At 45.9% G+C, this 12,367-nt stretch overlaps 1 protein-coding gene across 1 annotated transcript in view; it reads right to left on the bottom strand.

Moving 5' to 3' along the window:
- Madd (MAP-kinase activating death domain) overlaps positions 1 to 12,367 on the bottom strand; it is a 41,076-nt gene that overhangs the window by 1,590 nt on the left and 27,119 nt on the right. Inside the window, exons 24-28 of the mRNA XM_013029960.1 lie at positions 10,889 to 10,996; positions 4,208 to 4,372; positions 3,892 to 3,964; positions 3,682 to 3,788; positions 1,232 to 1,301 (exon numbers count right to left, since the gene is read on the bottom strand). Coding sequence (XP_012885414.1) covers positions 1,232 to 1,301; positions 3,682 to 3,788; positions 3,892 to 3,964; positions 4,208 to 4,372; positions 10,889 to 10,996 — 523 coding nt within the window. The remainder of the gene's footprint in view (positions 1 to 1,231; positions 1,302 to 3,681; positions 3,789 to 3,891; positions 3,965 to 4,207; positions 4,373 to 10,888; positions 10,997 to 12,367) is intronic.

Below are 12,367 nucleotides of genomic sequence, written 5' to 3' on the forward strand. Positions count from 1 at the left end.
ACACGGAGCAGGAGACAGGCAAGTACAGCACCCGGGGAGCGAGGTGATGGGGAGCATCAGGCAAATACACACATATCCACAGCCCAGAATGCAAGACCAGTAGTCACCCCTGCCCAGCCATGCGGGGGCTCTGCCCGGCCAGAGGAAGGAGTAAGACCCCCTCAAGCCCAGCCATTGCTGTGCCTCTGGGAGCCTGGGAGAAGGGGTGCGGTACCCTCTGGGGGCCAGAAAAGCTAGGATGAGAGCTGGCCACACCTTCTTCTGACCCTGGGAGGTAGAATCTGGGGTATCCCAGGGTTAGCAGAGAATAAACTCATCAAAGGCAGAGTGAGAAGCCCCAGGTCCTTCTTCTGAGTTGGAAGAGTCCCCCAAATATCTCTCAGGCAGAAGAGAGAAGGGAGCACATGGGGTAGAGAACTTGGAACCGGGAAGCCAGCACGGGGTGGGGTGGGGGGGGCGTGTTGGGAAGGAAGAGGGAGAGAAAGGATGTGCACAGCTGGTTTGGATGAAGGGAGCCGCCCACCCACGGTAGGGCCCGAGGCAGGGGCCTGGGGAGAGGCAGCACGAGCCGAGCTGAGGTCACTTTACCTGCTGGAGAACGAAGGTTTTCATAGCAGCGATGAGGGGCACAAAAGAATGAAGCACAAACACAGCAGGAACTCAAAGCCCCAGGGTGAGACCCCACTACGCTGCTCCTTAGCGCTTGCTTTCACAGACACCTGCCTTTCTGCCTCTGAGGTTCACTAGGCTTCTTTGGCCTCCAGCAGGGGGGCCCCTGGTGCCCCATGCTCTCCTCTAGCACAGAGGCTGGGCAGAGCCCAGAGCAGTGCCAGGGAGGAGTGCTGAGCTACTAGAGAGATGGCAGCAGGCAACATGGACGCAGCAGAGCTGGGCACTGCTAGTATGCTCTGCCCCAGAACTTTCTGACCAATGGCTGGCTGAACAAGGGAAGGTGGTGCTACTTCACTGGGCCTCTTCAGTGCTGTGTCTAGACTTGAAACTCATCCAAGGCCCCTCACTCTTGTATGGCCCTGTTCGGTCTCACCCTGCTTCTTCCTTTCTCTTCTCCAGGCTCCTTTTCCTCCCTGTCACTCCTGCTCCTCCTCACCACTCTGCAGAGGTTCTTCTTCTTCTTTTATCTTTTTCCCTGCCCCTAGTCCCTTCTCTGGAACTCCAAGGTTTGAGTTACTGCCATGTGAGTCCAGACCTAAGAGCAAAATAGTGTAATTACCAAATTCCTCCAGGACAAAGACGCCTCGAACTGTATTGCACTTTTTAATGTGATTCAGCTCTATGAAAACCTGCAAGAGAGGGAGGGAGGGTGGGGTAAGGCCCAGAGGCTCCACCCCTGCCCCACAAAGCCCATTTCCCCCAGCTCGAGCCCCACCCCCACAGGAAACCTAGTTCCGAAGGGAAGACAGAAGAATCCACGCACACACAACCAAAAGCGCTAAGAAGCGAAGAAAGCAGAAAGGGCAAGTACCTTCCGCTCCTGGCCGGAGGAGAAAGCATGGGAGAGAAATGAAGGCGTTAGTTTTAATGGTCCAACTCAACCCGAAGGCCCCCTCTGCTGGCCTGGGCTGCCCACCCGTACCCTCTGCTCAGGGCAGCACTCATAGGACACAGTGCTCCAGGGGTCCCCGACTCAGCCCGTCAGGTCTCTACCCTTCCATACATCCTCCTCCGGCGCAGAGGGCTGGCACGGTGCAAAGCTCCCCTCAGACTGTCCTTGGGGTGGGAAGTGATGGTATCTTCCTTGGCACAGGATCTAGAACCTCCCAAGAAGTGTGTGGTCATAGTGTCAGTGGCTCCCACCTGCTGAGCGCTCACTTTGGAATGTCACAAACGTTACTGGGTGGCTTACACCTACGTGGCATAGTCTGCAGTGCTACCCCATTTGACAGATGGGGAAACAGGATCAGAAAGTTACTGTGCAAGCACATCCTCACTCCAAGTTGGTGCTATTCCCATCTGCAACCACAGACTCTACGACTCTGCAGGAAGGGGCCAGAGCTTTCCTCCCCATCAACAGCCTGTCATGTGGCAGAAGACAGGCCATAAGCCATTGCCCATTATGTCAGACCATGAGGTGAGCCAAGAAGGCAGTCCTCATGTCTGCTGTCTGTACAATGCCTCTCCTAGGGGCCAAGTTCCCATGTGAGCAGCTTGCACACGAATCAGAGAACACAGGGGTCCTGGGGAGAAGGAGGGATGCCCAAGGACAGGACAGGGCAGAGTGTCTTGCATGGCTTAACAATAGTTCATCTTCAGCCTGGCGCTGGTGGCTCACGCCTGTAATCCTAGCTACTCAGGAGGCTGAGATCTGAGGATCGCGGTTCAAAGCCAGCCCGGGCAGGAGAGACCGTGAGACTCCTATCTCCAATAAAACCACCAGAAAACCAGAAGTGGTGCTGTAGCTCAAGTGGTAGAGCGCTGGTCTTGAGCTGAAGAGCTGAGGGACAGCGCCCAGGCCCAGAGTTCAAGCCCCACGACCGACAAAAAAAAAACAAACAATAGTTCATCTTCAGAAAGAGGGGCCACAGCACTGAAATGGAGTCAGCCAGCATTTTCATGGTCCAGAAAAGTGCTTAAGAACCCCTGCTTGGGCCCCAAGACCCTCCAGTTTTCAGAGGTTTGTTGCTATCCTAGGCCCCAGCCTGGAAATACACTAAAGGCTGCTAGGAAGATGGACAGTTGTCACACCAAAGCTTGCCCAGTTTGATTCCTAAAAGAAGGAGAGCTAAACTTATGAGTGGAGGGAGAGAGCCCCATCTGAGTGACATGTCTGATTCCCCTGTTTCTGCTACCTGGCCAGGGGCTGCAGGGTGTCACATTGGGACCAGGCTCAGAGCCTCAGGGTGAGGAGCTGGGACACGAGGGAAGGGGAAGAAAGGCACTTGTGTGAAGAGTCAGAGCCGGGAACGGACCTGGGATGATGCGCTGGCCTCAGAGGGAAATAGCTTAAGGAATGTCCACTGAGAGAAAAAGTAACACTGTGTTAAAAGACCAGGAGGGAGAAAAAAGTCAGCTCCTAGGGTGGAATCACAGTAAGGAAAAGATGATCCTGAAGTGCTCCCCATCAAAAGAAGGGGTACTGGGCCGGTGGAGCAGCGCACAAAGTAGGAACACACAAAAGAAGAGAAAGAACAGGAAGAAGAATCAGCAGAAGGAAAAGGCGAATAAACACACACACTCTACGAGGGCAGAAACAAGCTGCACAGTACACACACATACACATGTGCATGTGCACACACACACACACACCACACACACACACACACACTAGAAATGTGAGGAGATCAGCCAGTCTAGATTCTCAATGCAAAACCACAAGCGAAGCACACCCTGGGAATATAGGAAGGCAAAGACACGAAAAGAGGGGCCAAATGAGACGCTCCCACTCACACTGTGGGTCTAACAGACTGGCGGCAGAGCCACCAGGTCTCACTCTCTTTCCCGGCACCCACTGCAGGCTCCTTGCTGTGCCTTCACAGAGCCTGCTGGTCTCGCCAAGGTCACTGTCCCCTCCCCTCTGATTTCTCTCTCAGTCCAGCTGTCTACTTCTCCCTCGGACCCAAGGCTGTCCCTCATGTTCACTGGGAAAGCACTGAGGGCTTGGAAACTGATCCTTATTACAAGTGATCAAACAGGGCCATGAAGCCTTGTGCTGCTTATGCCTACCTGGTTGTGCATGAACTTGAGATTGATCCCTTCCAAGGTGACCTGCAGCAAGCCACCCTCTCCAGTCTTCATGTCCTGCACAGGGAACTCGCCACCTAGTTCAGGCCCTGTGGTGAGGGAGGAAGTGATCAGCTAACTGGTGAGGTGGAGATCCCACAGCCTGGCTTCCTGGAGGCCTCTGGCATTGAGAAGGGGGCCATTTCTCCTCACCGGGTTTGATGCTTTGCTGCCGGGCAGCAGCACGCTCCATGCTGTCCTTCACACAGTAGTACAGCTCCCGACACTGCAGCACAGGGGAGGGAGAGAACTGTCCTGTCACAGCAGCCTCCACGGCACCCCTAACCCCTGCTCTAGGATGGCTGCACAAGGTCAAGCCGACACCAGGACTCAGAGACAGCTGGAGGTGTCATATATAACAACTGGAGGCCAAAGAGTGGTTCCAGATGTGTCTTTTGGAATTTGAACCCAACACTTGGCCTCTGATCCCTATTGAGGGTCCAATTTCCAACCCAGAGATCCTAAGTACCTTCTTAGTGTAGAACTTGTTGAGCTGAGTCTCAGAGCCATTTCTACGCCACAAGCACAAGACCTTGGTCTTGGGACAGTAGGTCATGTTGATGAGCTTCTCATACCACCAGCGCTCATATACCGTCCCAATGTTGCTACGCAACACCACACAGTCATCACATACCTAGGGAAGCATGTACAAGGCAGTCAGTGGTCCTGGCCTGTGAAAGCCTCTTGCATCCAACCTCCCACTAACTACACACATCCCACAGGGTAAAGGTAGCACAACTGGCACAACATGGTCACATCTTCTGCCTTCTACTCATGGTCTCCAGGTAGAGACACAAACCCAGAACTAATGGACATGCTGTCTATAAAAGGACTGAGGAAAGAAGCAGTCATTGAAAGGAGGCTGTGTACAATGAGGGAGGCTCAGTCTCTCAGCAGAATGGCATGTGCTGCCTCCTACATATTCCTACATACTCCCCCCACTGAAGTTGTCTGATTCCCAAAGCACTAAGACATCAGACAATCATGTTTAAGAATCAGCTTTGACAAATTCAAAAGCAGGGATTATGGCAGACATAATCAAGAAGGGAGGAAAAAAGGAAGAGGGATAAGTTCTAATCCTGACTGTCCTGTTGCTATAAAAAATTAAAAAAAATTAATTACACAAGTGACACATAAACAATGCTTATTGAATAAAAATTACTCAATACAGAATGACACGTTAAAAAGCAATCTGCCAGCCAGGCAGCGGTAGCTCAGCCTCTCAGGAGGCTGAGATCTGAGGTTTGTGGTCTGCAGCCACCCCAGGCAAGAAAGTCCTTAAGACTCTTATCTCTAGCCACCAAAAAGCCAGAAGCAGAACTGTGGTTCAAGTGGTAGAGTATTAGACTTGAGGCAGTACCCAGCCCTGAATTCAAGCTCCAGGACACACACACACATACACACAAACACACACACACACACACACACATACACATAAGCAGCAAATGTACAACCCAATTTTTATATTGCTATTATTATTACTGCAATATTGAGGTTTACGTGTTTGTTTTTTGTCAGTCGTGGGGCTTGAACTCTGGGCCTGAGCGCTGTCCCTCAGCTCTTGAGCTCAAGGCGAGTGCTCTACCATTGAGCTACAGCGCCACTTCCAGTTTCTGGTGGTTTATTGGAGATAAGAGTTTCATGGACTTTCCTGCCTGGGCTGGCTTTGAACCGTGATCCTCAGATCTCAGCCTCCTGAGTAACTAGGATTACAGGCGTGAGCCACCAGTGCCCGGCAATACTGAGGTTTAAATTGAGGACTTTCTAGGCAGGTGCTTTTCCACTTGAGCCATGTGCCTACCACCCCCTTTTCATACTGGTTGTTTTTGAGACAGGGTCTCAAAAATGCCTGAGCTGATCTGTACTGCAATCCTCCTATTTGTGTTTTCTTTTGTGTGTGTGTTGCCAGTCCTAGGGCTTGAACTCAGGGCCTGGGCACTGTCCTTAAGCTTCTTTTTGTTCAAAGCTAGCACTCTACTACTTGAACCACAGTGCCCCTTCTGGCCTTTTCTGTTTATGTGGTACTGGGGAATGAAACCTAGGCCCTCATGCATGCTAGGCAAACACTCTATCACTAAGCCACACTCCTAGCCCATGCTTTCCTTTGTTGGTGGGACAACACACACACACCACTGTACTCAGCCACTGGTTGAGATGGAGCTTTGTAAACTCCTATGCTCTGGTGGGCCTCAAACCACAGTCTTCCCATGTCTACCTCCTAAGTAACTAGAATTACAAGCCTGAGCCACCATGCTGGATTTCATAACCTCTTCTTGTTCAACAGTCTCCCTCAAGTGAACTGACCTGCTCTGATGGTTTTAATTATTGTGGGGACGTTAACAGCATGCTAGGTAAAAGGATGGCTGTGATCAAACTTCCTAGGCTTAGATTCTGGTTTTACCATTACCTAGCTGCATCACGTTGAGTAAGTTCTTTTATCTAAATTTCCTCATGTGTTTGGTGAAGATCATAACTAATAAAATTATTAGGAAGATTAAATGAGTTAGCTCCGTGGCACAGTGCTTGACAACTGGCACTGAAAAACAAACACAAAATAAAACCGAAAACCAAAAAACCATCCAGATATATAGAAAATAACCATTCTTTATTACATCAACGTGATGTAAGAAATATGATCACTATCATTACGCTGATAGTTCTTCAATCTTCCTCCATACAAGCCCTCATCATGCTCAATGTTCCAATTTCTTTTCCTGGCTGTCTCACATATACCACCTGAGACCCACTTGTCCCAACAGTCTCTCAAATTTCCCTATTGGAGTAAATGTTAGTGAAGACCACTCTTCCAGCTGCCCAAGCCAGAAATGGAGGAGGAATGCCTGATCCCTTCCTTTTTTTCTGTACCTATATCCATTGAGTCACACCAGGCCTACCTCAAATATCCCTGGACTGCCCTTCCCTTCCTTCACTCCAATCATATCTCTATTCTTCTTTCAAGCTCAAAGATCACTTCTTCAGAAGGCTGACTGTCAACTCCCAGACCTTCTGCTATGTACCTCTATGCCTCTAGTTCCCTAAACATCTCTCAATAATGCTCACTGTATTTTATGACTTCTGATTTCTTCAGTTGCTTGTCAACTCTAGAAGAGTAACTAGAGCCATGCCAGTCATACTCACTGTTATAATCAATACATCCAAACAAATGCCTGGCATGTGATATATATGAAAACATATTGATAATTTTTAGTGATCAAACAAGGAGCATAGGGGCTGGGAAGGTGGCTCAGTGGTAGAGCGCTTGCCTTGCATGCCTGAGGCCCTGGGTTCGATTCCTCAGCACCACATAAGCAAAAAGAAAAGCCGGAAGTGGTGCTGTGGCTCAAGTGGTAGAGCGCTAGCCTTGAGCTGAAGAGCTGAGGGACAGCGCCCAGGCCCAGAGTTCAGGCCCCACTACTGGACCCAAAACAAAAACAAAAACAAGGAGCATAAAAAATGATCAGATTTAAGATATAAGAAATCACTGGAGAAAAAAAAACAAATGGGAAGGAGAGCAGGAGGGAGGAAAGGAGGGAAAAAAGAAGAAAAAGAGGGAGGGAAAAAGCCAATCCAAGTATGGTGGAGTAAGCCTGTAGTCTCGGCACTCAAGAGGCTGAGAGAAGAAAATGGCTTGAACCCACAAGTTCAGGGCTAGCCAGACAACCCAGTAAGATTCTGCCTCAAAAAAAAAAAAAAATTAAACGTGAGAAGTGGTAATGGAGAGATTGTGATTGCTATAGTTCAAAATAGCAGAGTAGGAATTAGAAACTTGAGTTCTAGCCCTGTCTGGCACTGTGGTTGTCTCCAAGTAGAAAAATAACACAATAGTATTTTTCTACCATTCACAATACTTTAAGATCATCATGTAAAACTAAGGGGCAGAGTCAGGAGAATGTCTACACCACAGAAATGATGGCAATGATGTGTCACACTGCCTGTGTTGCTTAGGGGAGGTAAAACTGATATGGTATAGTCTTTGGGAAGGCAAATTTTGACCATATATAATCTTGGTCTGGAAATTTCATGTCTAGGAATATATCTTGTAGAAAAATCTCATGTGAGTATGCAACGATAAAGATGTACAGCCAAGGATATTCAATGAAGCAATGTTCATATTTATTTTTGTCGGTTGTGGGGCCTGAACTCTGAGCCTGGGTGCTAGCTGTCCCTTAGCTCTTCAACTCAAGGCTGGCTAGTGCTTTACCACTTGAGCCACAGCACCACTTCCCCTTTTTCTGCTTATGTGGTACTAAGGAATCAAAACCAAGGCCCCATGCATGCTAGGCAAGCACTCTACCACTGAGCCACATTCCCAGCCCTGCACCAAACTTAGTTCTTCAGCTGAAGGCAAGAACTCTACCACTTGAGTCACAGCGCCACTTCCATTTTTCCGGTGGTTAATTGGAGATAAGAGTTTCACAGACTTTCCTGCCTGGGCTGGCTTTGAACCGTGATCCTCAGCTCTCAGCCTCCTGAGTAGCTAGGATTATAGGCGTGAACAACCTGAACCTGGCTGCACAAACTTTTATTTTTTGCACAAACTTTTAAAAAGTGGTTTCAGAGAAAAAAAGTTTACACTTTTTTTACTTTTCTTTTTTCCAATTGAAGCTAAGGCCTTGTGTACTTTACCACGTAGCTATACCTCTAGCCCTTACTTTTACTTTCCAATAGTTTGAAAACTTTTAAAGCCCAGCAAAGAATGTTAAGATATGAAGGATCACAGCAAAAAGCAGGGTTAAAGGTGTGGCTCAAGTGGTAGAGCCCAGCCTAGCAAGAACAAGGCACTGAGTTAAAAACCCAGTACTTAAAAAAATTAAGTCTTTCCAAATACCTATCTTTTTTGGAATTCACACTTACACACTTACAGGGAAGGGTACAGCCATTTATTATTGAAGTAACTTGGGTCAGGGTTTCCCTTTTTTTTTTTTTTTTGTCAGTCACGGGACTTGAACTCTGAGCTTGGATGCTGTCTCTGAGCTCTTTAGTTCAAGGTGAGCACTCTACCACTTGAGCCACAGCACCACTTTTGGTTTTCTGGTGGTTAATTAGAGCTAAGAGTCTCACAGACTTTCCTGCCTAGCTTGCTTCGAATTGCTATTCTCAGATCTCAGCCTCCTGAGTAGCTAGGATTACAGGTGTGAGCCACTGGCACCCAGCCTTATAATACATTTTTAAAATTGTTATTATATAGGTGAAGTACAGAAGGGTTGCAGTTACGTAACTCAGGTAAAGAATACATTTCTTTTTGGACAATGTCACCCCTTCCCTTGGCTCTCACCCCCACCTGTAAGATGTATAGTTCATTTTTAATGTAGTGTCTAGTGAGCACTACTGCTGCATTTGTCCCTCCATCCATTTCTATGCCCCCTTTTCCCTCCCAAAGAGAGATAAATGAACAAACACCACAAAAAGAAAAGAAAACAAAAATAACGGTGAAGAAATAAACTTCTTGTTCCATTTCCTGGAGTTCATTTTGCTATCTTTTTTTGATTATTGTTTTTTTGTTGTTGTTTTTGGTGCTGGTCCAGGGGCCTGAACTTAGGGCCTGTGCCCTGCCTTGAGCTTTTGTGCTCAAGGCTAGCATTCTACCACTTGAGGCATACCTTTAGTTCCCACTTTTTGTTGGTTAATTGGAGATAAAAATCTCACCAACTGGCTTGGCTGTCTTCAAACTTCGGTCCTCAGATCTCAGCCTTGTAAGTAGCTAGGATTACAGGTGTAAGCCTGTAATCTGGTGCCTGGCTCAAATAGCTACCTTTTAACTGATCTTGTAGCCAGCAGATTATACTCCAATAAAGGGGTTGAGGATATGTTAAGAAGATACTTGAGTCAGATCAACCAAAATTACAAATGCACTGCTCTTCAGAATCCTTACAGAGGCACCTTCAACATACATAAAATTTAGTAGGCATAGTGTCATTAGAGAAAGCACTACTATCAATAGTAAAGAACTTGAATTAACCCAAGGATCCACATGTACTAAGTGAGCAAGTAAATTATGGCATGGTCACACAGTGAGATACAGGTAGCCAGAGAGAAAGACTGGGAAAACTACCAAATGCTGGTGGCTCATGCTTGTAATACTGACTACACACAAGTCTGAGATCTGAGGATTATGGTTCAAAAAACCAGCTGGGGAAAGAAAGTATGTGAGATTCTTATCTCCAATTAATCACCAAATTCCAGAAGTAAAGCTGTAGCTGGAGAAGGAGAGCACCATCTTTGAGCAAAAAATGCTAAGAGACAGTGCCCAGGCACTGAGTGCAAGCTCTAGTACTGACACATACACACAAAAAGAATGGAAAAGCTCTCTGCTCTGTTACAGAGGATAGCTGGATGATGTTTAATGAAAACACAAGGTATAGGCTAGTGAAGAGATGATCCAGTCACACTGTCCATAAGTAAGGACAACTTAAAATAGTATACTGGGAGGTCTTCACTACCTTTCTGTAACAAAGGAGAAAAATAAGAATTTATATTCAGATCTTATTGTTTGCATAAAAACTAACTGGAACATTCAAAGGCAACCAATAAAAGACGTTGTCTATTGGTGAAAGTAAACTATACAATTTGAGGGTGAAGATGGGAGGGACAGAATGGGAGAGAATGAGGAAAGAGATGATACTGAATGAAAGGAAATGTACGTATTACCTGACTCATGCAAATGTAACCCCTCTTACATCACCTCTATAATAACAATAAAGTAAATTTTAAAAAATCCTTTGAAAAACAAACCCCAAAAGAGGTTGTCTATAGGATAAAGGGGAGAGGTGAGCAAGAAACTGAAGTGGAAGTAGCGTTACACTAGAGTTAGCACAGGGCCTTATGGGGTCCTGCTTTATGGACAATAAGATTATATCACTCATTCTACATATATTAAAAATGGGAGCAAGGGAAAGGGTGACACTGTCCAAAAAGGAACGTACTCATTACCTGACTTATGTAACTGTAATCCATCTGTACATCCATTTTATAATAACAATTAAACATTTTAAAGCAAAAAAGGGTGGGGAATCACCTATTATTATTTGCATAATCTCATAATTTAATGACAAGTTGATCATAAAGATACATAAGATAAAATAACTATTCTGGCATTACTTATAAGGATTCCTTGTGTCTCTCAGATGTTCTTTCAGAACCAAGCACCTACCTCCATGAAAAAGATATCTCCATTTGTGTCTGTTCCCGCATGTACCACAAACGTCTGCTTCTTCATGTGCCGGCTACCACTGGACCGGATGGAGAGATCACGTCCATTCTGGGAAAAGAGGTATTTAGGGACATTCATACATCCTTCTTATGTATGGGTTTAGGACAGAAATCCCTGTTCAGCATTAAGTTCATTATCATCCTCAGCACAGTCTTATCTGTCACTGGCCAGTAGGGAAGTATTCAAGGACTCTATGGTTCTTGAGGAGCCTGAGTTTTTGCTTGTGTGCTATATTTATGTTTATTATACTAGAAATCAATACTAATAACATGTCAATTCTTATTAATTTAAAAATAACCCATTAATAATACTCAAATCATGGTAATGTAAGTAATGCGTCTTTTATAAAATATACTTTTTTTGCAATCATGGAACTTGTACTCAGGGTCTGGGCTCTGTCTCTGGGCTCTTTGCTCAAGTCTAGTGCTCTACCACTTTAAGCCACAGCTCCACTTCAGGTTTTCTGGTGGCTAAATGGAGATAAGAGTCTCATGGCCTTTCCTGCTTGTTCTGGTTAAGGTATATGAAGGTATATCAGAACATAAGAGGCAGCTATTTCTTAAAGTTAACTGCAGTTTGGAATCTGAAACACATCAATAAGCACTTTATACTGTCACATCAAAATCCAGTTGTGTCCCTTAAATTTTGAGTTCTTTTATCCAAACTTAATTCCCACCCTCCCCCCTCCAAAAAAATTCAGGTTTGCACATTCTTTTTTTTTCACTTTGGCTGGTGTTCTATCATTTGAACCATGCCTGCCTTTTTGCTCTTTAACTTGATTTTTCTTTTTTTTTGATCGGTCGTAGGGCTTGAACTCTGGGCCTGGGCGCTGTCCCTCAGTTCTTCAGCTCAAGGCGAGCGCTCTACCACTTGAGCTACAGCGCCACTTCCTGCTCTTTAACTTGAGATAAGTTTCTCATCTTAGATTTGTCTTCTGGGCTGGCTTTGAACCATGATCCTCAGGCCTCAACTTCCTTAGTAGCTAGGATTATAGGCATGAACCACAGGTGCACAGCTCCATACTTTAATTTTCATGTCACACACTATACTTGGAAAATACTTCTAAATATTAGCATATCTCATTACATCATATGTAAAATAATATTCATTAACATCAGCTCCAATCTTGTTAGAAACATTTAAAAATATTGGAAAGCTTGCCGGGAGCTGGTGGCTCATGCCTATAATTGTAGCTACTCAGGAGGCTGAGATCTGAGGATCATGGTTCAAAGCAAAGTCCATGAGACTCTTATCTCCAATAAACTACCAGAAAACCGGAAATGGCACTGTGGCTCAAGTGGCAGAGCACTTAGCCTTGAGTTGAAGAGCTGAGGGACAGAGCCCAGGCCCACAGTTCAAGCCCTATGACTGACAAAAACAAATACATATATATATATATATATATATATATATATATAT

The sequence above is a fragment of the Dipodomys ordii genome, unplaced genomic scaffold, assembly GCF_000151885.1.
Source record: "Dipodomys ordii isolate 6190 unplaced genomic scaffold, Dord_2.0 Scaffold125, whole genome shotgun sequence".
NCBI lineage: Eukaryota > Metazoa > Chordata > Mammalia > Rodentia > Heteromyidae > Dipodomys > Dipodomys ordii.